Source organism: Saccopteryx leptura, chromosome 1 (assembly GCF_036850995.1).
Source record: "Saccopteryx leptura isolate mSacLep1 chromosome 1, mSacLep1_pri_phased_curated, whole genome shotgun sequence".
Lineage (NCBI taxonomy): Eukaryota > Metazoa > Chordata > Mammalia > Chiroptera > Emballonuridae > Saccopteryx > Saccopteryx leptura.
In genome coordinates, this window is record NC_089503.1 from 267,629,974 (window position 1) to 267,656,844 (window position 26,871).

The 26,871-nt window shown below is 40.0% G+C and overlaps 1 protein-coding gene across 2 annotated transcripts; it reads left to right on the forward strand.

Annotated features, from left to right (window-relative positions):
• Positions 1-102: 102 nt before the first annotated feature.
• BNIP3L (BCL2 interacting protein 3 like) lies at positions 103-26,776 on the forward strand. 2 transcript variants are annotated; one of them, XM_066352116.1, is made up of 6 exons: positions 103-285; positions 9,730-9,913; positions 14,838-14,910; positions 21,765-21,868; positions 22,344-22,493; positions 24,058-26,776. In XM_066352116.1, exons 1-6 carry the CDS (start codon positions 186-188, stop codon positions 24,104-24,106), a joined length of 660 nt encoding a protein of 219 aa, XP_066208213.1. In that variant the 5' UTR covers positions 103-185; the 3' UTR covers positions 24,107-26,776. The 2 variants fall into 2 exon arrangements, with proteins under 2 accessions (XP_066208213.1, XP_066208222.1); XM_066352125.1 differs by lacking the exon at positions 103-285 and adding an exon at positions 727-836.
• The last annotated feature ends 95 nt before the right edge of the window (positions 26,777-26,871 follow it).

Consider the following 26,871-nt stretch of genomic DNA (forward strand, 5'->3'; position numbering starts at 1 on the left):
GAACACCCCCGCCCATCCCGTCGCTCGCTGTGTTGTCGTCACGGGGCCGGAACGGACCCTGACGTCACTGCAGGGGAGGGACTGCGCAGGAGCAGAAAAGGGGGCGGGGGACTCGGCTTGTTGTGTTGCTGTCTGAGACTCGGAGCCAGTTCCGCTGCGGCCACAGCTTTTCCAGCCGCCCGACCATGTCGTCTCATTTAGTAGAGCAGCCGCCACCCTTGCACAACAACAACAACAACTGTGAAGAAGGGGAACAGCCCTTGCCCCCGCCAGCCGGCCTCAACAGTGAGTGCCGGGCGGGTGGCCGGGGTGAAGGAGATTGGGGAGGAAGAGCTGCTCCGGCCGCCGCGGCCAGCTCCGTGCGCTCGGGGGGTGGGGGAGGCGGGAGGAGAAGGCAACCCATTGGTCCAGGCGAAGATGGGCAGCTGACTGACAGCTTCCGTCACCTGTCAGGATGAGGTGCTCTGTCTTCCTCTAGACCGGTCTTCCTCTCCGTCCTGGGGTCTTGGGTCGGGGGCTGCCTGAGTTCGCTGTTCGGGAGGGTTGGTGGATGGGAAGAGAAGGAGCACAGCCGGTCCCACCTGAAGGGGGACCCTGAGAGCGTCCTGTCGGGGCGAGGAGGGGCGGGCATTGGAGCACCGGGAGGTGGACGAAACGGGCTACAGTGGGGGGACGTGGGCAGGGATGGGAACGTGCGGCGGGGACACCAGGGGATGGATGCTGGCCGAGAGGAAAGGGCCATGGGGACGGAGCGGCCGCGGGACCGACGGGAGCTGCGGTGTGCCGTGGGGTTGGACCTGGCCCGACTGGGTCGGCCTCTCTCCGGGGCTCAGAAGGTGAGCTCTGTGGTTGCGTTCTTTTGTTACCACAGGCCGATTAGGAAAATCATTTGGTAATTTAGTGGTTACTTGTATCATGTGTGTGTGGAGGGGAACTATGCTCCTTTTTTTGTTGTTGTTTTGAGACGTTTCAGAGTTGCTCAAGTGATTCTTTTTTCCACCGATGGGCTTGTGTGCCCTGTAAAGCTGTTTATGAACAAACACCCTCTTGAAACATACAGGATTGCACAAATCAGAGTCTGGAGCAATGAATTTTCAGAAACGGGATTAAAAACAAGTTTATACACAACGGCGGTGGAAAGTTAATGGCAGTGTTAATTTACGATCAACTACATACAATTGCTTTTCGTAACATTCTGGTGCTCAGACATCTTGTCCTAAAGTTATTCCCAGATGTCTTTAAAGCTTAGAGCCTTGGAAAGGTTTTTGCCTAATCCTTCTGAAATTCCTGTCATGAAAGAGGTGGTTGGGATAGTTAACATACGGCCAGATGAAATCGTTTAAAAATCATTTGGATGCTTAAAAGACGTTTAGAAGCATTGCAGTATCTTTCGTAAGATATGGACCTAAAAGTTATGTATTTGGGGGAAGAGTTTCTGGCCTCACAAGATGAGAATATAATTTGAGTATATGAAGATGTTCTCATTGTTTGTAGCTGCTGCTCCATCTTTTCATGCATAAATTCCTTAAGTGTTGACTTTTTAAAACTTCTAACTGTTCTGATCTAGAATGTAAGACATTATTTCCCCCAGTAAATTAGGGTTAACGTATGTGTCTCGAAGTGTTACTCGCTTTACTTGTTAATACGCATTTTAAGAGTATTTACCCGTGTTTAGCATAGTCTTTTAGAAACATGGGCTTTTAGAATGGGGAGAGATTTTTTATTTTATTTTTCAATTACTGTTTGCATTTAATATTATTTTGTGTTAGTTTCAGGTGTACAGTATAGTGGTTAGATGATCATATACTTTATAAACTGTTGGGAAGAGACTGGAGAGATAACTGTCACTGTATTTACCAGTAAAGAAAGAGATCTAGAGTCAAAGTGTGTTGTCCAAGTCCATGTTCGACTAGGACCTGGAGCTGAGGTTTTTACTCTCATCGCACCGAGTGCTACTTTCAGGACACTTCTTTTCAGTGGCCCAGAATCATGTGTTTCTTATTCTCTCAGGATGTTATCCCACCTATATAGTACAGAGGTGACCTGCCTATTCACCTCTTTTTTAGTATCTGTTTCTTAATTGTGCTCAGTACTTTCTCAATGATACCTTTACTTTAGCTATTTGGTTAGTATATATACATGATTTCACAGAAAGCAAGGAATTGTAATTTTTCTTTGACCAGTTATTTAACCAAAAAAATGGGGTTGAGCTCTTTGTGATTGTTTATCTCTGTGTCTGACAAACCTGTGAGATACTTGATTATGTTGGCAGAGCAGTTGCTGCTTCATTTACATTAGCTCTGAAGAAGTGGAAGAACAATCAGCCTGTGGGCCATATCAAAATGTTGCTTTGGAAAATCGCCTGGATAGAAAGTATTTCATTTGGGGTAGGGTGAGCTTTCAGATAGTGCCTGTATTTAATTACTCCCCTCTTGCCTTTTACTCGGTTTTTTAGCTCATTATACAACACTGGACTAAGCAAAACAAGAAGCCTTATTGATTACTTCAAGTGATTTTTGGGGAGGAGTGGCACTGGGCAAAACAATTTATTCGGGCATCTAATACGTACTGTCCAAATTGCTGATAAATTGAAGTTTTTTGTTCAAGTTGCACAACTATGGGAAACAGGAGATGAACTCATGGTACAGATTATTTCTGGCTTGATATTTTATCCTTAGTTCATGGGTTAAAGCAGTGTTTTAATAGCAAATTATGGAAATATATGGAATAATTAAATCTTTCCCCTTTTTTGTGACAGAGACAGGGAGAGGGACAGACAGACAGGAAGGGAGACAGATGAGAAGCATCAATTCTTTGTTGCAGCACCTTAGTTGTTCATCGGGCCTTCTCCTATGTGCCTTGGGGGGGGGGGAGCTTGCTCAAGCCAGCGACCCCATACTCAAGCAGGTTGAGCCTGCTCTCAAGCCAGCAACCTCAGGGTTTCGAACGTGGGTCTTCCATGTCCCAGTCCGATGCTCTATCCACTGTGCCACTGCTGTCTGATTTTTTTTTTTAAGTTTACCATCATAGGGGGAACTGTTCACTTTCATGACCAATTAATGGACAGAAATCTCAACTGCTTTCAAAGTTAAAAAGATATTTTTCAATTTCTAGTTTTATTCTTAAGAAATTTTTGTATAGGACTTAATATTTGTATAGGACATTTATGTCAAAAATCAATAGATAATATAATGAAAATCAAAATAGTAGTATAATTCTTGTTATTAATGTAGGAAGTACAGCCCTTTTTCTTTTTCTTTTTAAACATCTTCAACCATAATGTTCTTGCTTTCCCAGTATTGCATGGCTCTTAAGGCTATGATATGTGAAACTTCACTGTCTCATAATACTGTTTTGAATACATAAGTAACTAGTGTGTAAGTACTTGTGCAAAAAGACCAACTTTTATTTTCATAAGAATGTCATTGGTTTCCCTGGCTGGATAGATTGGTTATTCAGAACATTGTCCCAAAGCACATAGGTTGGTGGTTCGATCCCTGATCATGGCACATACTGGAAGAGTTCAGTATTCCTGTTTGTCTCTTTTTCCTTTCCTCTGTCGCCAAAATCAATAAATAATTTCTTTTTTTTAATTCTTAAAAGAGAAAAGAATGTCAGTGACTGTTAGTGGCCTGGATTCTAGCATCAGGTAATTAATATAAAATAAAGGTTTTAAGGAAAGGGGATAAGACATAATGAAATGTGTCACCCTGCTTAGGGTCAGACTGAACATGGGGGAAAGTATTTAGTATTCTTCTTCCTCTCTCCCCTCTCCCTCATCCCTTAACTCTCCCACTCCCCTTACAAGAGGTTTGAACCGGTGATTATAAAGAGTGTATACAGCATATAGTCACGAGTGTAATCACAACAGCTGTACCAGTCTTCACGACATGTACTATACTGAGAATATAGAAGCATGCTTCTTTGAATCTCTTAGCAATTCTCAAGAACTTAAACTAGAAAAGAATGTATTGTGTATATATACTGTCTGGCATTTTCAATTTGTAAGTATACTTTTAATTTAATAGAGCCTGCAGTTTTTCATTTTAAAGCTTATTAGTAAGAGAATTCACTGAGATTTTTTTTCCTACTTTGTATTGCTTGGAAAGCACAATTCTCACATCTTGCCTTTGTTTCTCTTCCAAGTAAAAAGGGACTTAGTAGGGATTGGTAGAGTTCAAACATCAAGAAATTCAGTGACATTTATGATAACGTGGATGGAACTTGATAACATTGTACTGAGTGAAATAAGTAGTAAATCATAAAAAGCTAAGAACTATATGATTTCACACATAGGTAGGATATAAAACTGAGACTCTTGGTCATAGATAAAAGTGAAGTGGTTACCAGGGGGAGGGGATGTGGAGGAAGGGGAAGTGGTGGAGGGGCATGGGAAGGGTGTGGGGTAAAGGGTGTAAAGAGGGACAGATATAAGGTGACAAAATAATTTGACTTTGGGTGATGAGTATACAGCATAATCAACAGTTCAAATGCTATAGAAATGTTTACCTGAAACCTGTGTACTCTTATTGATCAATATCACTGTTAATTTTCTAAATAAAATTCAAAGAAAAATTCTGAGCTATAAATCAGGAATAAACTAGGTGATGAGAAAAAGGCATGTGTAGTTTATCTATTGAGAAAGATAAGTTTGTCGTTCCCCCATTTTTCTCAAAAGATAAAGCTGAGGCCCTGGCCGGTTGGCTCAGCGGTAGAGCGTCGGCCTAGCGTGCGGAGGACCCGGGTTCGATTCCTGGCCAGGGCACATAGGAGAAGCGCCCATTTGCTTCTCCACCCCTCCGCCGCGCTTTCCTCTCTGTCTCTCTCTTCCCCTCCCGCAGCCAAGGCTCCATTGGAGCAAAGATGGCCCGGGCGCTGGGGATGGCTCTGTGGCCTCTGCCTCAGGCGCTAGAGTGGCTCTGGTCGCAATATGGCGACGCCCAGGATGGGCAGAGCATCGCCCCCTGGTGGGCAGAGCGTCGCCCCATGGTGGGCGTGCCGGGTGGATCCCGGTCGGGCGCATGCGGGAGTCTGTCTGACTGTCTCTCCCTGTTTCCAGCTTCAGAAAAATGAAAGAAAAAAAAAAAAAAAAAAAAAAAAGATAAAGCTGATATGTAGCCTCTTAATGAATATCTCTGTGCATAACTTTCTCTGTAGTACTGTTTTTCCCCCCATAGATGATATTTCTGGAAGGCAATTATTGAGTTAAAGGAAATCTGCCTTTTTAAGGCCCTTAATACATATTGCCAAATTATCCTCCATTGAAGCCTTGATTTTAATAACAGTATTAGAAATAATAGTTTGGGTAATGATTAACCGTTACCATTTTGGATAATGGTTAAAGTATGGTTTATCATTATGATGTGATGCAAAGCAGATGTTTAAAAAAACGAAGTAAGGCAATATATATATTGACATCAAAAGACATCTGCAAGTTGTTAGGTAAGAAATGCTACTTACAGAAAAATACGTATAGTATGATTCTATGTTTATAAAACTCTGGAAGTTTACATATGAATGTTTTAAAAGTGGCTTCCTTTAAGATAGGATTGTGAGAGTGGGAGGAGAGGTCATTTTTACTCTATGCATGCATTTTCAGGAAATATTTTTGTGCCTGACCAGGAGGTGGTGCAATGGATAGAGCTTGGGACTGGGACATGGAGGACCCAGGTTCGAAACCCCAGGGTCGCCGGCTTGAGCGGGGGCTCAACTGGTTTGAGCAAGGCTCACTAGCTTGAGCCCAAAGTCGCTGGCTTGAGCAAGGAGTCACTCAGTCTGCTGTAGCCCCCACCCCCACCCCTCGTCAAGGCACATATGAGAAGGCAGCTGATGAACAACTAAGATGCCGCAATGAAGAATTAATGCTTCTCATCTCCCTTCCTGTCTATCCCTGTCTGACCCTCTCTCTGTCTCTGTCACACACACACAAAAAATTTTGTAACAAATGTTCTTTAAAAGATAGGCTTTATTGTCACCCTATTAAATTTCTAAATTTTAAAAAGTAAAAAAAAAAGGGAGTATTTAGTATACAAAACAAAATTAGGATTTTTTTTTTTTAATTGAGAAGATGGGAGATAGTGAGACAGACTCCCACATGTGCCCGACTGGGATCCAACCTGCAACCCCCCCACTCTAGGGCCAATGATCAAGTCAACTGAGCTCTCCTCAGCACCTGAGGCTAACACGCCTTCAGACCAACTGAGCTATCATCAGTGCCTAGGGCCAACAATTGAACCAATAGAACCACTGGTAGCAGGAGGGGAAGAGGGAGAGAAGGGGGATGGGGAGAGGAAGAAAAGTAGATGGTTGCTTCTCATGTGTGCCCTGACCAGGGATTGAACCCTGGACATCCACATGCTGGGCTGATGCTTTATCCACTGAGCCAACTAGCCTGGGCCCCAAAATAGGTATTTTAATAATTATATCACTTCAGCCCTGGCAAGACAGTTTGGTTGGTTAGAGCATCATCCCAAAGTGCACAGGTTGTCGGTTCGATTCCCAGTCAGGGCACATACAGGAACAGATTGATTCCTGTCTTTCTCCCTTCCTCTCTTGCTAAAATCAATAAATAAATGTTTAAAAAAAACTTAGAAAATTTTATCACTTTATTTGTAGGAAAAATTTAAAAGAGTATAATAATAATAATAGCTAATACTTAGTACTTACCATGTACTAATAACAGTTCCTATTTAAGAAAAAAAAATTTAATTTATTGAGTTTAGAGAGAAAAGAAGGGGAAGAGACAGAACATCCATCTGTTCCTGTGTGTCCCCTGACCAGGGCCTAAACCGGCAACCGCCACACTTCAGGACTGTGCTCTAACTAACTGAACCATCTGGTCAGGGCAGCCTTTCCTATTTTTTTAATGTGTTTTATTCATTTCATCCTCCTAATGATACTATGATGTAGATACAGTTATTATCCCTATTTTACAGTGAGAAAACTGACAAGCCTGGGGTGAGCAGCTGTATGTGATGGAGTGGGAGTCTGGCTTCCGTCTGTGCTCTGAACCACTGTATAATATATTCAAATAAATATTATCTGCTTTAAGTAGAAACGCCTTCAGTTATGCTGAGTGTTAAGACGATTATTGAGATCACTTTTACTAAGCTCATCTAGGTGTGTCTTCTAAGTTCCTAGATGATGATTGCTTACATATTTTTAATGCAGGAAATAGAATTTAGGTATTAGTATGGAAATTCTTCAGAAAAGTAAGGTCCAGAAAACCTGATGTTCTTAAAACCTTTTTTTCTCTTTGATCAGCTACTTCAGGTGAACATGAATTGTGTTTTAGGGAACATTGGCTCCCACAGACCCATTGGGGACTCCTTGTTATGTTCTACACAGTTCTGCTTCTGCCTGATCAGCTCCAGCCTTTTCTTTGTTTTTGTTTATTTTACACATTGGGCTTCTGTGTAAGAACTGATCCTATTGGTTTAAAATAAGTGTGAGCCCTGGCCAAATAGCTCAGTCAGTTAGAGCGTCGTCCTGAAGCACAGAGGCTGTTGGTTTGATTCTTGGTCAAGGCACATACAGATGTTCCTGTCCCTCTCCTGCCCTCTTCCTTTTTCTCTCTAAAAATCAATAAAATAAACATTTAAAAATAGAATAAGTTTGAAAATTCCAGAAATAGCATGAGCAGAAAAAAAAACCCCACAGTTTATCATATACCATATTTCCCCATGTATAAGACGCTCCCAATGTATAAGATGCACCTTAATTTTGGGGCCTGAAATTTGTAGAAAAAAAAATACATAAAGTTATTAAACTGAAGTTTTATTCATCATGAAATTCATACAACTCATCACTGTCAAAACTCCCATCCATTAGCTTTGTCTTTATCTGTGTCTGATGACTAATCAGTCTTCAACAATGAGCACAAAAACAAGTGCAAAAAAGCAGAAAACACAAGTAAAAACTTCTACAACCACTGTATAAGACACACCCAGTTTTTAGACCCCAAATTTTTCGAGAAAATGTGCATCTTATACATGGGTATATATAGTACCTCTCTCTGCCTCTCTTTTTTCGTTGAAATATTTTGTAGAACTCTAAATTTAAGCATGCTTTTAGCATATTTCTTATACAGTCCAGAAGCACTCTTAAGTATTGTATTTAGTTAAATTACCTTCAGCGTTAGATCTGTCTTAGCTTTGCTAGTTGAATTTGTTAACCCATGTTGAGTTCTATCTAGTGAGTCCATTTTTTTGTGTGTATATAGAATGAGACCACAGAGATGTCGTATGACTCTGTTGTTTGGCAGTGTAGTCCCAAAGAATTGGTGGTGATTATGAGACTCTGACAGCGCCAGGACTACCTCAGAGGGAAAGGAAGGAAAGGGTAACTCCAGTTTTTATTTAGCAAGTAATGTTTTAAGTACTTTACAAATATAAATTCTTTTAACTAGTGTGTAACTGAGCATCTGCTTTACCTATGTTCCTGTATTTAATCCTCATAGCAGCCCTGGGAGATCAGTACTATGTTATCATTTCTGTTTTACATATGAGGAAACTCAAAGTCAGAAAGTCAGATAGGAAGAGGTAGAATCAGATATCCAAACAGGTGTTATTCGGATTTTCTGATGGAATACTGTTTTCCCACAAACTCTTAACATTTTTGCTGGGGTTTCAGAGGAGTGGCCCAACAACCTGCGTGGTGACATTTTTCTAAAACAAGATTTATTGTAAGGAATGGAACTTGTGAAAAAATGTATATTACTATCCCTTGTTGTGAAGTTGGCTTATTGGCCACTGTTGCCAGTTCTTAAAATTAGAGCACCTTTATGTGTTCAGGAAACTCATTGAGCCAGTAAGTAATTTTAAGACCTATCAACCTTACCAGACCTTAGCCCCTTTCCTGTGGCCCCACCCCCTTTGTTCCCTGGGAAAACTTCAGTGTGGCTGGTAACAGATACGCAGTTCTTTGTCCCCACAAACCAGCAAGGCTTATTAATGAAAACCCTAGAAAGTAGGAACTCGGAGGAGAGAAGAGACCAAAGACAAGTTCACAAGGTATGTTTAGTGCATAGAGGAAAGAAAAAATAGAGAGGTGTAAAAAAAGGAAGAACCGAGTGTGTGGGTAGAGGTATGACTCTTTTCAGACTTTAATACTAACCCCTGATTCAGTCCAGAGCCAGCGCAGTAATTTTACGCTTCAGGTCGTGTACAAATTGAGATGTTTTTGATTACATTTAAATTTCTTCTCTGGGAGCTTCTCAGTGTTTATGCTCATTAAGATATAGTTGTTAACTAATTAGATGGCCTTGATGAAGTTAACTCCTATCTTTATTTCTTTTGTGGAAAAAATACAACTAAATAGGTGAGGTAGACTCTGGAATATATATGTAACTAAAATATTAATGGTAAATAGCCAGTCTAGATAGAAAGTAGCTTTTTTATTTTTGAAAAACAACTTAAAAGTTTTCAGTAAAGTATTTTTTGTTTATAATCTAAGCTTTAACCAGAGAGAAAATTGGCTGAAAGACACATTTTCTAAGAGTGGTTTCAGAGTTCTAGCTTCTTCTCAGTCGGTTGATTGTGTGAGCTCCTTCAGGGACAGAATTAGATACGAGTTTTAGACTTGACTGCTCCTTGTCTGTCTTCTTCAGAATACGTTTTGCATTTGGTGTGAGGGGAGTAAGACTTCTTATCTGAATTCACTGTACTCACATCTGTGTGCACATGACGATTCCAGTTCTACTGTGGTTAAGTTATCTGACCTGTCCAACAGGTTCCTGGGTGGAGCTACCCATGAACAGCAGCAATGGCAATGATCATGGCAATGGGAAGAACGGGGGGCTGGAACATGTCCCTTCCTCCTCCTCCATCCACAATGGAGACATGGAGAAGATTCTTTTGGATGCACAACATGAATCCGGACAAAGTAGTTCAAGAGGCAGTTCTCACTGTGACAGGTAAGTGAGATCCACGTTTTGGTAGAATGCAGTCAACAGGTGGGGTCACAAGGTTAATTCCCAGTAGGAAAAATAAATGGCTTCCATCTTCATTGCACAAAATGTGACACTTGACTTACTACAGCATGTGTATTTAAGTCAGACTGCTGATTGACAAGCACTTGCATGCCTACTCTTCTCCCCCAGATTAAATCCATTTCCTTATCAGATTGTATCATTTTTAGATATTTATCAGTTTAAAAGTCAATGATACCTGACCAGGTGGTGGTGCAGTGGATAAGAACATCAACCTGGGACGCGGAGAACCCAGGTTTGAAACCCCAAGGCTGCTGGCTTGAGCAAGGGGTCACTGGTTTTGCTGGAGCCCTGCAGTTAAGGCACATATAAAAAGTAATCAGTGAATAACCAAAGTGCCACAACTACAAGTTGATGCTTCTCATCTCTCTCCTTTTCTCTCTGTCTCTCTAAAAAAATAAAGTCAGTGGCATAAGTGTTTACTCATAGAGCTAACCTTTCTCCTGTTTTCTGTTGTCCTTTGTGTCCCTGTTTCACAGATCACATTCTGCCTTGAGTATAGTTATCTGTGTATATCTGCCCTCCCTTCTAGGTTCTGAGACTCCAGAAGGCCGGCTCAGGTTCCATCTCCTTTGTACTCTCACAGTCATGGTGCTGGCATGTTGCAGACACTCAGGAAATGTTGGTGTCATAGGCACTGCAAGTTAATTCAAGTTAGAGTAGTATTTGCACGGTGGAAGCACAAGCCAAGGTCTGTATAGTTAATTTTGAAGGCTGTTCTGTTTCCTCAGAGGAAGTTTTATTTCAGACCTCATTTTTCTCTATTTGAGTTAGAGAAACCAATTCCACTGATTAAGGACTGCTTATGGGGGAGCAGTAAAAATATAGAGGTATGTATGGGTAGAATGACACTTAACTGTTAGTTTATTTTTCAGTATAAGCATCTCTTTTTTTTCAGAGGGACTATATATTCAGCGACATACTGGTACCATTACAGGTGCTAGTATCTTCTGGTTAAGAGTTAACTGAGGCCTGACCTGTGGTGGCGCAGTGGATAAAGCGTCGACCTGGAAATGCTGAGGTCGCCGGTTCGAAACCCTGGGCTTGCCTGGTCAAGGCACATATGGGAGTTGATGCTTCCAGCTCCTCCTCACCTTCTCTCTCTGTCTCTCTTTCCTCTCTGTCTCTCTCTCTCCCTTTCTCTCTCCTCTCTAAAATGAATAAATAAAATTAAAAAAAAAATATGGAACTAACATTTAAAAAAAAAAAAAAAAAAAGAGTTAACTGATATCAGCCATGTAGAAAATGCAAATGTCCTGGGGAAAGATTAGGGAAATATTTAAAAATGTAAACAGCAATTATCTCCAGGTGATGGAATTACAGATTTTCTTCTGAATATTTTTGTACTTTGTAAAAATTGTGTGTGTGGCACACAGTATTAATTACAGATAGGGTATAAAAGGAGAAAACAGAGTTAAATTTTTGAAGTTCCCGTGTGTCTTATGACCCACTGATGTAACCAGGGCAGCAGAGGACTGGCTCACTGTCTCGGTGGCGTAGTGAGCACCCAGCCACCACCCTGTCTCATCTCTGACTTATCCTGTGCTTTTTGAGAGCCTGGAATGGTTCTGGTTGTGAGCAGAACAGACAGCTCTTTTTTGAGCAGCTTGCCTCTGATTCCAGTTGCAACAGCATTAGCTTGTTTCTTAGAACGAAGTTGATGTGATGTAGGCAGACCTCGGAGATACTGTGGGTTTGTTTCCAGACCACTGCAGTGAAGCTTTATGGTATTTCAGACGTTCTAATTTTTTTTTTTAATTTTATTTATTCATTTTAGAGGGGGGGGGGAGAGAGAGAGAGAGAGAGAGAAGGGGAGGGGGAGGAGCAGAAAGCATCAACTCCCATATGTGCCTTGACCGGGCAAGCCCAGGGTTTCGAACCGGCAACCTCAGGGTTCCAGGTTGATGTTTTATCCACTGCGCCATCACAGGTCAGGCTATACATGTGGTTTTTTGTTTTTTTTTTATTCATTTTAGAGAGGAGGGGAGAGAGAGAGAGAGAGAAGGGGGAGGAGCAGGAAGCATCAACTCCCATATGTGCCTTGACCAGGCAAGCCAGGGTTTTGAACCAGCAACCTCAGTGTTTCCAGGTTGACGCTTTATCCACTGCGCCACCACAGGTCAGGCAAGCTTTATGGTATTTCAATAAAGCAAGTCGTCATCACTTTGCTGCTGGAGGATCTTGTCTTCAGTTTGTGTAAAATGCAACATTCATAAAGTTTAGTAAAGCAAAGCACAGTAAAACATAGCACAAAAAATAAAATATAATGCATTACATTCATATCTGAGACTCCCAGATGGGGTTCTGAAGTTTACTGCTTACTAAGGCCCTGCTGATAGGCTTTTACTGTACATTAAGTATGTGACCCTTGATCATTGGAACCAGTGTGTTTCTTTACCTATTGTTCACTTGATGCTGTCATTGAGCAGAGAAAAGGTCAGCGGCTTGCCTTTTTGGTCATCTTTCATTTATGGTTGCAGTTACACTTGTGATCAAATATGAATTCCCCTTCATGATCTTGTATCAGTTGGGTTTGTAAACCTGTGTAGAGAGGTGTGGCGAATGCTTCTGATCCTCTGCCCCTCAGCTCTGTACCTTCCTGCCCTGGGCTACTGGCCACCTGTCAGGGGAGGCCTAGACCTCCAGCTTCTAATCCTGGGATATCTAACACACTTGAACATTTAAAGAATCATCAAAATCACATCATTTGAATTGTCATGTATGTCTATATTTGAAGTGGTTAAGAAGTATTTCTTATATGTAGAAAAGTTTTAAGATTGTTGGATATTAGTCCCAAAGTTAATTTATGTATACTTGCATTTTTAGAATTATTCCATGGATACCGTTTTGTCACTGTGGTGGTTGTTAGAATATAATCCCAATGTGTTCTCCTTGTGTTCCACCTGTCGTAGGACTTCCCAGCCTATACCCTCTACTCACCTAGGGAGCTTTCAAAAATACCATTGTACAGACCCCATCCCTGGAGGTTCTCATTCTGTTGTCAGGAGGGTGGAAATGTGGGAATATTTGAAAATCTTCCTAGCCAGTCCTAACATGAGCCCAGGTTGAAGCTGCAATGCATTCCAAATTGTGAAGGAGTCATAAGCAGTTTAGCAGGGACATGTTTAGTCTTCCCTGAGCGAGCTGGACGCCAACAGGGAAGAAGAGGGTAAAGTAGAAGGGTGCTTCTGTCCAAGTCCAGATGTGCTCAGACCACTGCCTTGGCCTGGCCGTGGCTGTGTAAGCTGCCCCTAACCCTGATCTTTGGTTGTGAGCCTAGGTTATGAACATAGTGGCCATAAACCGAGGACGAGAGCACCTTGCTCTGCTTGGTCCCCGAGAGTTCTAGTTCAGAACTAAAAGTTTCTAAGTGCATGAATATGTCTGTCTGAGGCAGAAACAGCTTTTCTCTTTTCCTGTCTTCATTTACGAATTTCCTGTGACAACTATAATAGTCTAGGGCTCTTAGGCTTAATCAATCTGATACATTTTTGGTGGTCTTACTTGTTTTGAGTCAGTCTCAAGTGTGTGTATATCTTAACATTGTACACATGCTCATGGTAAATTTAATAGTTTTAATGTCTACTCCTTTGAGCAAGTTAAGCCCTGGAGAATTTTTATCCCTACTTGAATTTAGATTTAGGGGGGGCAAGGTATGTAGCGAAAGACCTAGAGACTTACTGTGGAGTGATACAAGGAATCATTGATAAAGTTAGGAATAGAACATAGCACATTGTGGTCATTCATTATATCAAGTACACTTCATGGTCATGTGTTTTTATCTAAAAACTTATCTGTGTTTTTGTAGTTCTGGGACTATATTTTATGTTTTTCATTAAAGGTTATATATTTGTATATGTATATATAAATTAATTCATTGAAGATTATTCATATATAAGTACGTGTATGTGTGTGTGTGTGTGTGTGTGTGTGTGTATAAGCTTACCTAATTCAATGAAATATCTCAAAGCAAATATTTCTGAAATAAGTAAAAAGTGGTTCTCAAACTTTTGGGTCTCTGTGCTTCTTTACACTTCTAAAAATTATTATGGATCCGAGGGAGCTTTTATTTATGTGGGTTATATATTTTGGTACTGACTATATTAGAAATTAAAACTGAGAAAATTTAAAAATCTGTATTCATTCAGCAATAATAAACAATTATATTTTAATGTAACTAAATTTTTTTAAATGGAAAATAACTTTTCCATAAACAAAAAATGTTAGGACTAGAGGCACTGTTTTACATTTTCACAAACCTCTTTATTATGTAGTTTAATAGAAAACCGCTGGATAGTCATCTGCTCTTGTGGTCAGTCTGTTGTGATATTACACATGATGTAGACTTTGGAAAATTTCACTGTAGATTCATGAGTGAATGAGAATGAAAATGGCAAGTGAATCTAATAGTGTTATGGAAATTTTTTACCTTGAAGACCTTTTAAATGAGTCTTTGAAAACTGCTTCAGACTTTGAGAACTGCTAGTGATGAATTATTTAATGATGGAGGAACTTTGAGACAAAGAACCGCAAATGAGGTTTCTGAATTTAAAGATCCTTTTTCCTTTATTGGAAAATAGAATTCTATTCTAAAAATAGAATGTGGCAGTTTTGCATCTGTAGGTAACAGCGTTTCCTTTGCAAAGTTATTGTGAAGAATTAATCACTACTGAAAAATTCCAGAACATTTTGGATGTGCTCAATTTTATTTTTCTTTTATGAGATTGTGGTATATTTCTGATTTGATGCTTTTCAACCATATTACTATAACTTAATTTTCTAATTTTCACTAGAGGCTAATTTGACAAAATGATAATGGAAACTAATGGCTAAATTCTTTTTCTTCTAGCCCTTCCCCACAAGAAGATGGGCAAATCATGTTTGATGTGGAGATGCACACCAGCAGGGACCATAGCTCTCAGGTGTGTGCGTGTGTCTTTGTTTTTCTGGTTTACAATAAACTAGGGAAAAAGCAAGCCTCTAAGTATGGCTAAAATATATTACCAAATAGGAAAAAATTTTAAAATAGTTTGAAGCTGTTTTTAAGTTCTTTGGTTTCTGATTTTGGAATTCACTTAGTGTGATATATCCTTGTTATACTCCTTTACAACTGAGAAGTGGGAGAAGTATGACCCTGAAAGAACTGGAAAATTCTTGAATATGAAGGATGTATCATTTTAGTATTCCTGGCTAGTTTCTTGAGTTTATAAATAGAAAACAGATACGTTGTATTTATTTATTTATTTATTTTTAAAGACTTCATTTATTCATTTTAGAAAGAGGGGACAGAGAGAGAAATTGAGGGGAGAAGGAAGTATCAACTCCTATAGTAGTTGCTTCTCGCTGTGCCTTGACCAGGTGAGCCTGGGGCTTCGACCTGGTAACCTCAGCGTTCCAGGTTGACACCTCATCCACTGTACCACCACAGGTCAGGCGAGACACGTCTTGTGAAAAGAAAGGTTGTTGTAGCCTGGCCTGTGGTGGCACAGTGGATCGAGTGTCAACCTGGAACATTGAGGTTGCCAGTTCAAAACCCTAGGCTTGCTTGGTCAAGGCACATATGGCAAGCAGCAATGAATAGCCAAAGTGAAGCGACTGTACTTCTTGCTCCCCTCCCACCATCCTCCCTCTGTAAAATCAATAAATAAAATTTAAAATAAAAAAAAGGAAAAGTAAAGAAAGGTTGCTGTAGAATCAGGTATGAAAACTTTTTCTGTGTCCTAATGAAAGCAATGACTTTTTGAGATGCTTTAGCAGCAGCTAAGATAAAATTGATCTAATTACACAGGTTCCTTAAGTTAATGAAGATCAATGCAGTCTACTAGGAGTTAATGTTGTTGGAAATAGAGATGGATATAGTATTGGAAACTTACAAAGGATTATGTTATAATATTTATGGTAATTAATTGTTAATGATTTGGAATGTTCCCAGTCAGCCCTTAACTTAGTGATGTGTCAGGTCACCTGAAAGTGTCGGAATGCAAGTTCTTGAGGGCAGGAACCGTTGTCCTTTTCTCCTGTACTGAGGTGCTTGAAGAATATATGTTGAGTGAATGTTTAAATAAATTCTAACAAAAACTTTGCTTTATTTTGCATGTTATTTGGGATCTACCAGTATGCTTTGTTTTCAGAAGGCTCACAATTTCTTCTGACTTTGTGCTATATTTGTGCTGTTCTCTGAAACCTAGGAAATCTCTAGGTTTGAATACAAATTTATTTTATGATGGCCTTTATTCTGTAAAGAAGCTTCTAGTAGCAAGGCTGTCATATAAGAACATTTTTGACTGGAATTATCAAAATGCTGGCTTTTGTATGTCATTTTGGCCATGTTCAGTTAAATTATAACAGTGTAAAAGAAAGTCTATGAAGTTTCCGTGGTAAAAAGTGTTCTAAGGAATCCCAGGATAGAGAAATGAAATTAGTTCTTTGCTGTAGTCTGTCCTGAGGAAAATGTCCTCAATCATACTGCCTTTTGTATAGACACATTGAAAATCTAGATTAGCGTTTTCCAAAATGTGTGCTGAGGGTGTTTGTTCCCTGGGAGGCTCCATAAGACAGCTCTGAAGTTAGGGAGGAGGAGAACCGTGCCACACCTGGGCTCCCTCCCTGTCCCGCACCATTTGTTACAGCAGGTAGTGCGTGTTAAAGGCTCTGACAGTTCCTGCAATAAAGAAATCTGTTTCTTTAAACCAAGTGTTTCCCTATTATTTATTGGACCTTAGACCTCCCTCTCCCTGCACATATTGGGTTGGGGAATAAGTTCGTAGCGTTTTTACCGAAGACTTTTATTTAAACAAAAAACAATAATTATATCAATAAGTTAATCAATTATATATTCGCCGTTGCTGTTTACAACCTCTTCCCACCTCTCGACCAATTTGTTGATGCCTTTCCGCCAAAAATCCCCGGTCTGGTGTCAAAGAAGTTGTTGAGCCAGTTTTTAAGGACCTCTTTGTTATCGAAGGTAACACCCTTCATATGGTTTGACAAGGAGCGGAAAAGATGGTAATCGGTCGGTGCAAGGTCCAGAGAATACGGCGGATGCTGAAGGACCTCCCATTCGAGCTCTTGGAGTGCAGCTTTGACGACTTGTGCAACATGGGGCCTGGCGTTGTCGTGAAGAAGTATGGTTTGACCACGTCGATCAAGTCTTTTCAGTCGAATAGCCTCATTCACGCGGTGTAGCTGGGCAGTGTAGAGCTCCTTGTTGACCGTGCATTCTTTTCGAGCATTTCCCAGTTCTTCATCGAATTCAGAAGACCTTGCTCTGCGGCACGTGTCATCGACGTCAAAGTCGCCATTTTTGAACTTTGCAAACCATTTCCGTGCTGTAGACTCGCCTATGACACCTTCTCCATACACGTCGCAAATGTCCCGGGCTGCTTCAGCAGCTTTTTGACCTCAATGAAAAGCAAAAGAAGAGCAGGTGTCGAAAATGTTGATTTTTGCCTCCTGGGTATTCCATTTCTAAGCCTCAAAACTAATAAAAAATTAAATAACTCAAAAATACAATTAACATAGTTTTGTAGAGCAGAAAGAGTTTTATCGAATGAATACTTACCCTTTGCCAAACAGCAAACAAATCGTTGTAAAATAAAATATAAAAACGCTACGAACTTATTCCCCAACCCAATACATTTTTTTTTCTGTAATAATCTACTGAACAACCTTAAGGAACACTTTGATAAGTGCTGTCCTGCCTGGCTCATGGAGTAAGTAGCAGCTGTTCATTTGAGCTTGAGTGGAATTTGAGTGGACTTCTAAAGTTGAAATTGTAAGGCTTTTGGCCTATGTGTCAGGTTATGGTAGCATTGCTAGTGTGGTCCCTATTCAGAAACAATTACCTAAAAGAAAACTAGTGGTCATCAAGCCTTTGGCAAGTGATAGTAACAGTCACAGTTTAAACAGGGTTAATGTTTGGAAAAGCAGTCTAACTTCTATATCAAAAGCATTATATCTTTTATATTAAGACTTAGTAAGTGAAATATCAATAGATACAATTTACTTAAACTTTCAAAAAGCCTTTAAAATTTTTTTTTAATTGCAGAAATGATCATTTTAAATGAATCACTGTAGGTTTTAGGAGGATAGATTATTTTCATGAATGAGAAGCAAGTTTAAGGTTAGGAAGCAGTTAAAAACCAGTAACAAAAGACTATTATGGTCCTTGCTCTTACTGAATATTTGTGTGTGTATGAGAAATATGACATTTTCAGCCTTTTCTAGGGGAAAGAAGGAAAAGTACTAATATATTTATTAGCTATATTATTGGTACTAGTTTTTTGGGTTGTTTTTTTTTAAGTTTTTCACACTTGTAATGTTCTCAGTGCAGGGAAAGAAGTGATATTATACCCATGAATAAATGGGAGAGGTGAGGCTTTGTCTTAATTAAGTTACTTATCTAAGATTACAAAGCCAAGTGAGTGATAGAATCAGGATTGAAAACAGGGCTTTCTGAGCCTGTGACCCCTGGTCCTTCCACTAAAATAAGTAAGTGAACAGGATCGATTTCAGGAGCACTCACAAAGTCCTGAGAATGAACTAAAACATGGCTGGTCTGAGGAAGCCATGCATTTTAGGCAAAAGGTCATTCAAACTATACTTTCAGGATGGTAGTCCCTAAGAGTCTCAGCTTATAGCAGAAAATAGACCATACTTGTCTCTTGAAGGCATTTTTGCTATGTGTTTCTGGGACCACAGAGGCCAGCACAGTGTTGAGCATTTTTTGAGGGTGGTAGAAAATGAAATTGTCCTCCCTTTTCCTCTCGCAAAGTGTGGTTTCTCTGACCGTGGGCCCCAGTGTGCGCTATACTACCCATGGTTAGAGGACTATGAGACTCAAGGGAGGTCACAGATCACAGATGGCAGCGGAAGTGGAGAAAAGGTGAGGGCCTTCCACAGGTGGACAGGCTAAAACGATCATCATTTACTAGCTGATCGGAGTAGTTGTAGGTGTAGAAAGAGAGAGTGATCGATTTGGAAGAAAGCGTGACACTTAATTAGACTAAGTACATGTTTACCGCATTCTGGAATTCTCAGAGTTGGAAGACAAGTTAAAATCTGAAACTGGTAAATTTAAGATTAATAAAAGGAAACATGGGGCTGGTAGTAATCGAGGACTGCAGAGCTCATAATTCTGATTCTGAACTCATCTGGGATCTCACTCAACTGAGAAAATTACATCAGCTTTTTTAAAAAAAGAAAAAAAAGTCTTATATTTTTATTCTCTTGGAAATGAAATACGAATGTGTTCACAAATTTAAACCTAAAAACTGAGCAGTTTTAGAGAGAGGTGTGAGACCAAGGTTGGAAACTTAAGGAGAGAACCTGCAATATGTTGAAGGTGTTGGTCAGATACTGTGTGTACACGAATTGATCTATAAATAAATTGTAATAATGTATTGTTTCTGATCGAGGATGTTTTTAGATTTATCTAAAGAGCCAACTCATGATTCCGAGTAACCTCAATAATCAGCGGAAAAAGCCGAATCCTGAAGGCTGCGTTGTGTCATCCAGGGGGTTTGCCAAGTCCAGTGAACTACATAGAAATGATACAACAGAGTAGCAAGAACCTACAGAGGTTTTCCTTTGAGTTTGATAGTAAAAGAGACTGTTTGTATCCAGAGATATCTAGAGAAGCTACCTTTCCTGGGCAGCTATTCCCCAGAGACTAGACCTGTCAAAAAGAGCCATGGGTGTATGTCAGGTCTGCATTTCATAACTACCTACTGAAAAGAATGAAATCGTTGGTCGGAGAATGGATCCTGTTCAAACAAAGTAACACATCAAAAACAATTCTTAGCTTTGAGATCCTTTGGTTTGAGGTCATAGCATCACATTCTCTAAAACTGAGTAAATAAGGTTGTGTCATTTTTAGGAATGTCTCATTCCTGTGGCTTCTATTGAAAGAGAAGCTCTTGGAAAATTTCATTGCTCTTGGCCTGGAAACTTGAGGTTATTATTGAAGAGAAAACAAATTTCTTTTTCATTTATTTGATATGAAAGATGTCAAATTCTGACTCAGTATAAAACAACTTATTCCAAAAAACTTTTGCCTTAAGTAGTTTTGAATAAACCTCAGGAAATGTTTGGATAGTAATTTGTCTAGAAAAATACCATCTTCCAGGGAGTTAGACCCAGAGCTGAAGGGAGGGGACTTTGGGGGCATGCCTGGGTTGAAGTCTGGCCCTGCCACTACGTGCTTTTCAGAGGACCTCAGGCTGCACTTTCACGGACATCTCAGTGTCCTTGTCTGTGACATGGAGTATGAGAGTTCCTGTTTTTGTTTGTTTATTCAGTGAGGCAGGGAGGCAGAGAGTCTCCCTTGTGCCCCGACCGGGATCCAACCGGTAAGCCCATTAAGGCCAATGCTCTGCCCTTCTGGGGCGATGCTCCATTGCTCAGCAACCAAGCTCTTATTAGTAACCTGAGGCAGAGGCCCTGGAGCCAGCCTCAGCACCCAGGTCCAACTTGCTCAAATTGAGCCATGGCTGCAGGAGGAGGGAGAGAGAGAAAATCGAGAGGGGTAGCCGTGGAGAAGCAGATGGGTGCTTCTTCTCTGTGCCCTCAACGGAAATTTAACCTGGAACATCTAACCTGATGACGCTCTACCACTGAACCAACCAGCCAAGGCCAAGAGAATTTGTTTTTATAGGATTTTTTTTTTTTTTTTTTTGTATTTTTCTGAAGTTGGAAACGGGGAGGCAGTCAGACTCCCACATGCGCCCGACTGGGATCCACCCGGCATGCCCACCAGGGGGCAATGCTCTGCCCATCTGGGGTGTTGCTTTGTTGCAACCAGAGCCATTCTAGCGCCTGAGGCAGAGGCCACAGAGCCATTCTCAGCTCCAGGGCCAACTTTGCTCCAATGGAGCCTTGGCTGCTGGAGGGGAAGAGAGAGAGAGAGAGGAAGGAGAGGGGGAGGGGTGGAGAAGCAGATGGGCGCTTCTCCTGTGTGCCCTGGCCGGGAATCGAACCCGGGACTCCTTCATGCCAGGCTGACGCTATACCACTGAGCCAACCGGCCAGGGCTTGTTTTTATAGGATTTTTATAGGGTAAAGTTAGCCCATGGGAAGTGGTGAGAATCATGCTTGTCTCCTGATACCTGCGTAATAAATACTGTTTGTTTCCTCAAGTCTCCCAGTTATTTTCTCATCACTTTTTGTTAGCATGTACTCTTTAATATGTTTTCTTTTCTTTTTAATTTGAAAAGTTTTAAATACATTCAAAAGTAAAGAGGGTATTTTTACAGTAGGCCTTCATATAAGTAAACATCGCCCAGATTTTACAGTCATCAACATTTTTTATGCTTTTAGTTAGCATATCCTCAAATATACTTTTTTTCAGGTTCACTTTTTAAATAGAGGTTTAATTTAATTTTAAATTATAGTCAAGTTTATTTTAATTTTAAATAAAGTTTCAGATTCATATTCTGTGCTTAGATACAAAAACAATGAAACTCACTCAAGGTCTTTTTAAGATATCAAACACTTTGATCTTAAATTATTTTGTCAGCCTATTCAGCAAAACAGCATGTTTTTTACATTAAAATGACTGATATACAACCTCAGGATTTTCGTGCATTTTCTGTCTAGATTTGTCTGTAGTAGGTCTTCCTTTTAGTCTTTTTTTATTTTTTTATTTTAATGGGGTGACATTGGTAAATCAGGGTACATATGTTCAGAGAAAACATCTCTAGTTTATTTTGACATTTGATTATGCTGCATTCCCATTGCCCCCTTTAGTCTTTTTTAAAGTTTGAATTCTTCTCTCCAGTCAGAAGAAGAAGCTGTGGAAGGAGAGAAAGAAGTCGATGCTCTGAAGAAGAGTGTAGACTGGGTGTCGGACTGGTCCAGTCGGCCCGAGAACATTCCCCCGAAGTAAGTCCTTCCCTGTTTTCAGAGGACACAGTGCATGTATGTGCAGTGAACCTGCTAGTCCCAAGATACTTTCACAGATGCATTTCTTTTTTTTTTTTTTTTTTTTTTTTTACAGAGACAGAGAAAGTCAGAGAGAGGGATAGACAGGGACAGACAGACGGGAACAGAGAGAGATGAGAAGTATAAGTCATCAGTTTTTCGTTGTGACACCTTAGTTGTTCATTGATTGCTTTCTCATATGTGCCTTGACCGCGGGCCTTCAGCAGACCAAGTAACCTCTTGCTTGAGCCAGTGACCTTGGGTTCAAGCTGGTGGGCTTTTGCTCAAACCAGATGAACCCGCGCTCAAGCTGGCGACCTCGGGGTCTCAAACCTGGGTCCTCTGTGTCCCAGTCCGACTCTCTATCCACTGTGCCACCGCCTGGTCAGGCCACAGATGCATTTCTGATAACCTGTTTCTGAATTTCTTCCCCCAGGGAGTTCCACTTCAGGCACCCTAAACGTTCTGTTTCCTTGAGCATGAGGAAGAGTGGGGCCATGAAGAAAGGTGGTATTTTCTCGGCTGAGTTTCTCAAGGTGTTCATTCCATCTCTCTTCCTTTCCCATGTTTTGGCATTGGGGCTGGGGTAAGTACCGCTCAACACACAGCTGTGTCTTCAGTCATTTTATCCTCATATTACATTTCCAGCCGTAAGAAGTACACGTGAAAACTGTATTGTTTTGCTTTGAATGTTTTAGTGCAAATAGGGTGTGAGCTTAAAAAAAATTATTATGGTTGGGACACTGTTGGTATACTGATAACCATTTTTAATAGTAGAGGTTTTTAATAGTAGAGGTTTTTTTCTTATTTGTAAAATAAGTTGTTCATTTCCTAAGCGATTATTTTTCAGTGGACTTGTCTATGATTAATTTTTCTTTTTGGGTTTTGTTGTTGCTTATAAATTGACTCAAGATTCTTTAAATCTTGTAATGTTCAGTATGTAAATTGGGGGGTTGATGTGAACTTATGTTTTCCCACCTGGGCAATGCACCATCTTATTGTATAACCCTTGAGTGAGATTGGTATTCTTCTAAACTTGGTCCTGCATTTACCTGTAATTCATAAATTTTTCAGGCATGTCTTTTAAATTCTTTTTTTTATTTGTATAATTGAGAAAATATATTTTTGAAATATTTTGGGAGTTAAACACTAGCTGTTAATTTTTTTTCAAGACCTATCTGTTACTCTCTTTAAGCATGCCCAGTGGGTCACTTTCTGCATATAAAATAAGTAAGAGACATCTTCCCTTCGTTTCCCTTTAAGGAGCTCAGCACATGGGGGAGAGGTTCATAGTCAGGAACATGGACCGAGTGTGTGGCTTTCTCACGCACCTCTTTGTCTCTCTGAGCTCGGTCTGCTTTTGAGGGCCAGAAACAAATATCAAATTGGTGGACGTCCGTGGAGAAGGGGAGTGTATGAGTGTTCGGGGATGGGGTAGGGTTTAACTCTTACAGAATCAACTGCACAGCAGTTCATTTGCCCTCAAGAGGTTGATTTTTGTCCCTTGCAGTATCTCTTTCTATCATGAATGCAGATTATTTCTCTGGCTGTTGTTGTAAGTGTAACTGTTGTTATAGATAAACGTAGGAAAACGGATTTTAAAAATTTGGTTTACTACACTGGAGGAGGGTGTTAATTCCTATTTTCCTTATCTTCTCTTCTGCTTATGTTATTTAAGGGCAAAATACTTGCTCTGCATGAAAAAGTCATATTAGGCTCTTAATCCTTGAGACTTCAACTATTAAGAACCTTCTTAAAAGCACTGGCAACTTTGTAATTTGGCCTGTAACTATATTTTGTATTTGAAGTGTCAATCTGTAAAAAGTAGAACTTTTGTCTACCACAGAGGAATAATCCAAAGGAGGTTGGCTCTGCTTTATTCTTTGAAGGGGTCTGTTCTGTCTGGCTTCCCCCTGTGCTGTCCAGTCCTACCCAGTGCGCTGAACAGATTCAGACTGAACCAGTTTAACTGGCTGCTGACTGGCTGTCAGTCAGTGATGACCCCAAGGTGATAGGGAACTGTGCACATAGACCTGTTGCGCGCTTTGTGAGAACTGAAGAGTGTACCTTTCATTGGAGCTCGTCCTGTGTGGGAGCTGGCATGGAACTGTCGGAGCAGATGATACATGGTGCACTCTGTTTCCTTTCAGCATCTATATTGGAAAGCGACTGAGCACCCCTTCTGCAAGCACCTACTGAAGGAAAGGAGCCTTGGAAAAGCGTGTGACCTGTGAAGTGGTGTATTGTCACAATAGTTTATCTGAACTTGAGACCATTGTAAGCATGACCCAACCTACAACCCTATTTTTACTTATCCAAGCTCCAGTAACTCTCAAATCCAGTATTTTATTCAAACTCTGTTGAGGCATTTTACTAACCTCATTCCCCTTTTGGCCTGTAAGACACTTTAGAATTTCCTAACAGAGTTTACTATTGTTTAGAAATTTGCAAGGGCTTCTTTTCTGCAAATGCCACCAGCAAATGATAATGTTGTCAATAATGCTCTTGTCTCTCTTAGTACCACCAGACTTAGACCTGAGTCACCCATGGTATAAATTTTACTCTTGCAAGATAACTATCATCTCTCTCTCTCTTAAAACAAGATCAGATTAGAAAACGATACAACAGCTTTGTATTTCATTTGGTTTTCAAGACAAAGGCAAGCTTCCCTGAGCTTGAATTTATAGTTATTAAAAAATAAGAGGAAAAAAAAAGACACAAGAAAAAAAATATCCTAGGCAATAAAAAATCATTTGAAACCAGCTGTGGAGCCACTCTGTGGAAGTGTCCTGCGGCGCCTCTGTCTGCAGGAGGCGGTCCCTGGGATGGCAGGTGGGACGGACAGGGAGGACTGACGTGCATCAGATTTTAACCCTCGTGTGTCGTGATGTCATCTTCTATGGCATAGAATTTTTATTTCCAATAAGGAACGTCTCAGGCCTAGAAATATATGAAATTGCTTTGGGGGTCTTTGTGTGTGCGTTTGCTGTTTTTATGTTTATTAGCTGCATGTAAATTTTTCATGACTTTCTTAAAATTTAAAAAAAAAGTTTTTTCTAAAAAGAGGCTTTGGAATGCGGTCCAGTTTGTGGAATAAGTATAGGCGTGCTGTTTTAGGAAGCACGTACTCTCAAGCCTCTAGACTCTAAAGAGAATCTTTTCAGTTATTCCGGGCGCTCATGCAACTTTGAAAAGCAGACTTGGTTTGTGGGAACATTTGACACAGTTCTGAGAAGACAGTGTTTGTTTTTTCTGATCTCGCCCATCTCACGTTTACTCTGTGACCCCCCCCCCCCCAGGGGATGCCTGTGATTCTGCAGGCTCTGTCACTTTCTCATGTTGCCATCTTCTCAGTATGTTCAACTCCTCAAGTTCCAGAACTCTCCCACTTCCTTCAGTGACATACCTGTCTTGTTTGTTTCTCAAATGTGAAGCTTTAGGACCAAATTGTTAAGAAAGCATCAGGATTACCAGTTATTTCAAGTAAATTTATTGGATTTCAGAACATATAGCATGACACAAATGTTTTATATATAAATAATTACTGTTTATGGTATAGACATTACTATTGAATATTTAGAAAACCATTGTTAAAACTAGCAACTTACTCATTAAATAAAGTGCATCAAGTTGACTTGAATAAAACACTTTGACAACCAGGTTTGCCAGTTTGTAGAAACTAACTTTCTTTTTTTTTCTCTGACATCAGGTTTTGTAAAATTGAAGTGTTATAGTGGAAAATATTATACAAATTAAACAAAAATTTCTGACTCTCTTTTCAAGAATATAGCTGCCTATCTTTAAGAAAAAGATGACATATACAAAATAGTTTTCTGAATTATTTCACCTTGTTTTTGTTTCTAGCGAGGGATGCTAAATAATTTTGTACATCTTTTTATTATACCATATTTCTGTCTTATTCTTAAACTTTGATGACACTTGATTTGCTTTCTATAACCTATTTATTTCAAGTGTTCATATTTAAATTTCTTTGGGAAGAACAAAAACCTGACGGCCCACTGATTTTTGAAAAGCCTGAATAAAATTGGAGAGTTTGGTAAAACTAAGAGAACTAAATAACTAAACTGCTATAATATATACTTTGAATTACAATTGGTATCATGGGAGAGAAAAGTAAAATTATTCTTGAAATAAGAGCAACTTTGTACAGGCTAAAATATACATGGCCCTCTTTTGAAATTCAGTAGCAGTTCTGTCATTAGTGTGATTGGGCTTGGGTATAATGCTTTTTTCTCAATATTGAAAGTAAATTTAATTCTCTCCTTTTTCTTAAGAATACCAGTGAAATTTTGGACCATTAAATTGCATGGTCACAGGCAGACTTTGCATGAGCTGAAGTCACAAGTGTCTGTTGATAGCCTGACACGGGGGTGTTTGTGTTCCGCTCGGGTCCATGTCAGATAGGAGCATTTTGTGCTTGGGAAGCAGACTCCAGCAAGTAATAGTTGACATTTTAAGATTAGTGTTTAAAAAGCTTTACACCTGTTTACAATTTAGAGGTGAAACAGCAGGCTTCATTTCCTTTCAGTTTGATGAAAACTGGCTTACAATATTTATAAGCACAGTCAAGAGCAAAACTGCACAAACTGGCACATCAAAAAGTGTGACACGCTCCTTTGATTGCAGTACAAATATTTACTGTTCCCAAACAATGAAAATTGAAGACTTAGCCAGGCAGATGAATTTTTAAGTGAACCAGTTGTTGAAATTATTGGAATTAACTGAGCCAAAGCGATTATGGATTCTTTATCTATTTAGTTAGCACTTTGTATCATTATATACAGTTTACAATACATGTATAACTTGTAGCTATGAACATTTTGTGCCATTAAAGCTCACAAAACTCTCTGTCTGTATCTCATTTTCTGTCGTGTGTGTTGCCTGAGAGTTTAGAGGAGATGAGAAAATTTTTATCATGGAGCCCGCCCTAACAGAAGCACTTG

What these genes read in the sequence shown, in the direction of transcription:
- BNIP3L (XM_066352116.1), top strand. Translation starts at nt 186, where the DNA reads ATGTCGTCTCATTTAGTAGAGCAGCCGCCACCCTTGCACAACAACAAC. An exon ending in GGCAGTTCTCACTGTGACAG is followed by an intron (nt 9,914 to 14,837) that starts GTAAGTGAGATC and finishes TTTTTCTTCTAG; the next exon opens with CCCTTCCCCACAAGAAGATG. An exon ending in CCCGAGAACATTCCCCCGAA is followed by an intron (nt 21,869 to 22,343) that starts GTAAGTCCTTCC and finishes TTCTTCCCCCAG; the next exon opens with GGAGTTCCACTTCAGGCACC.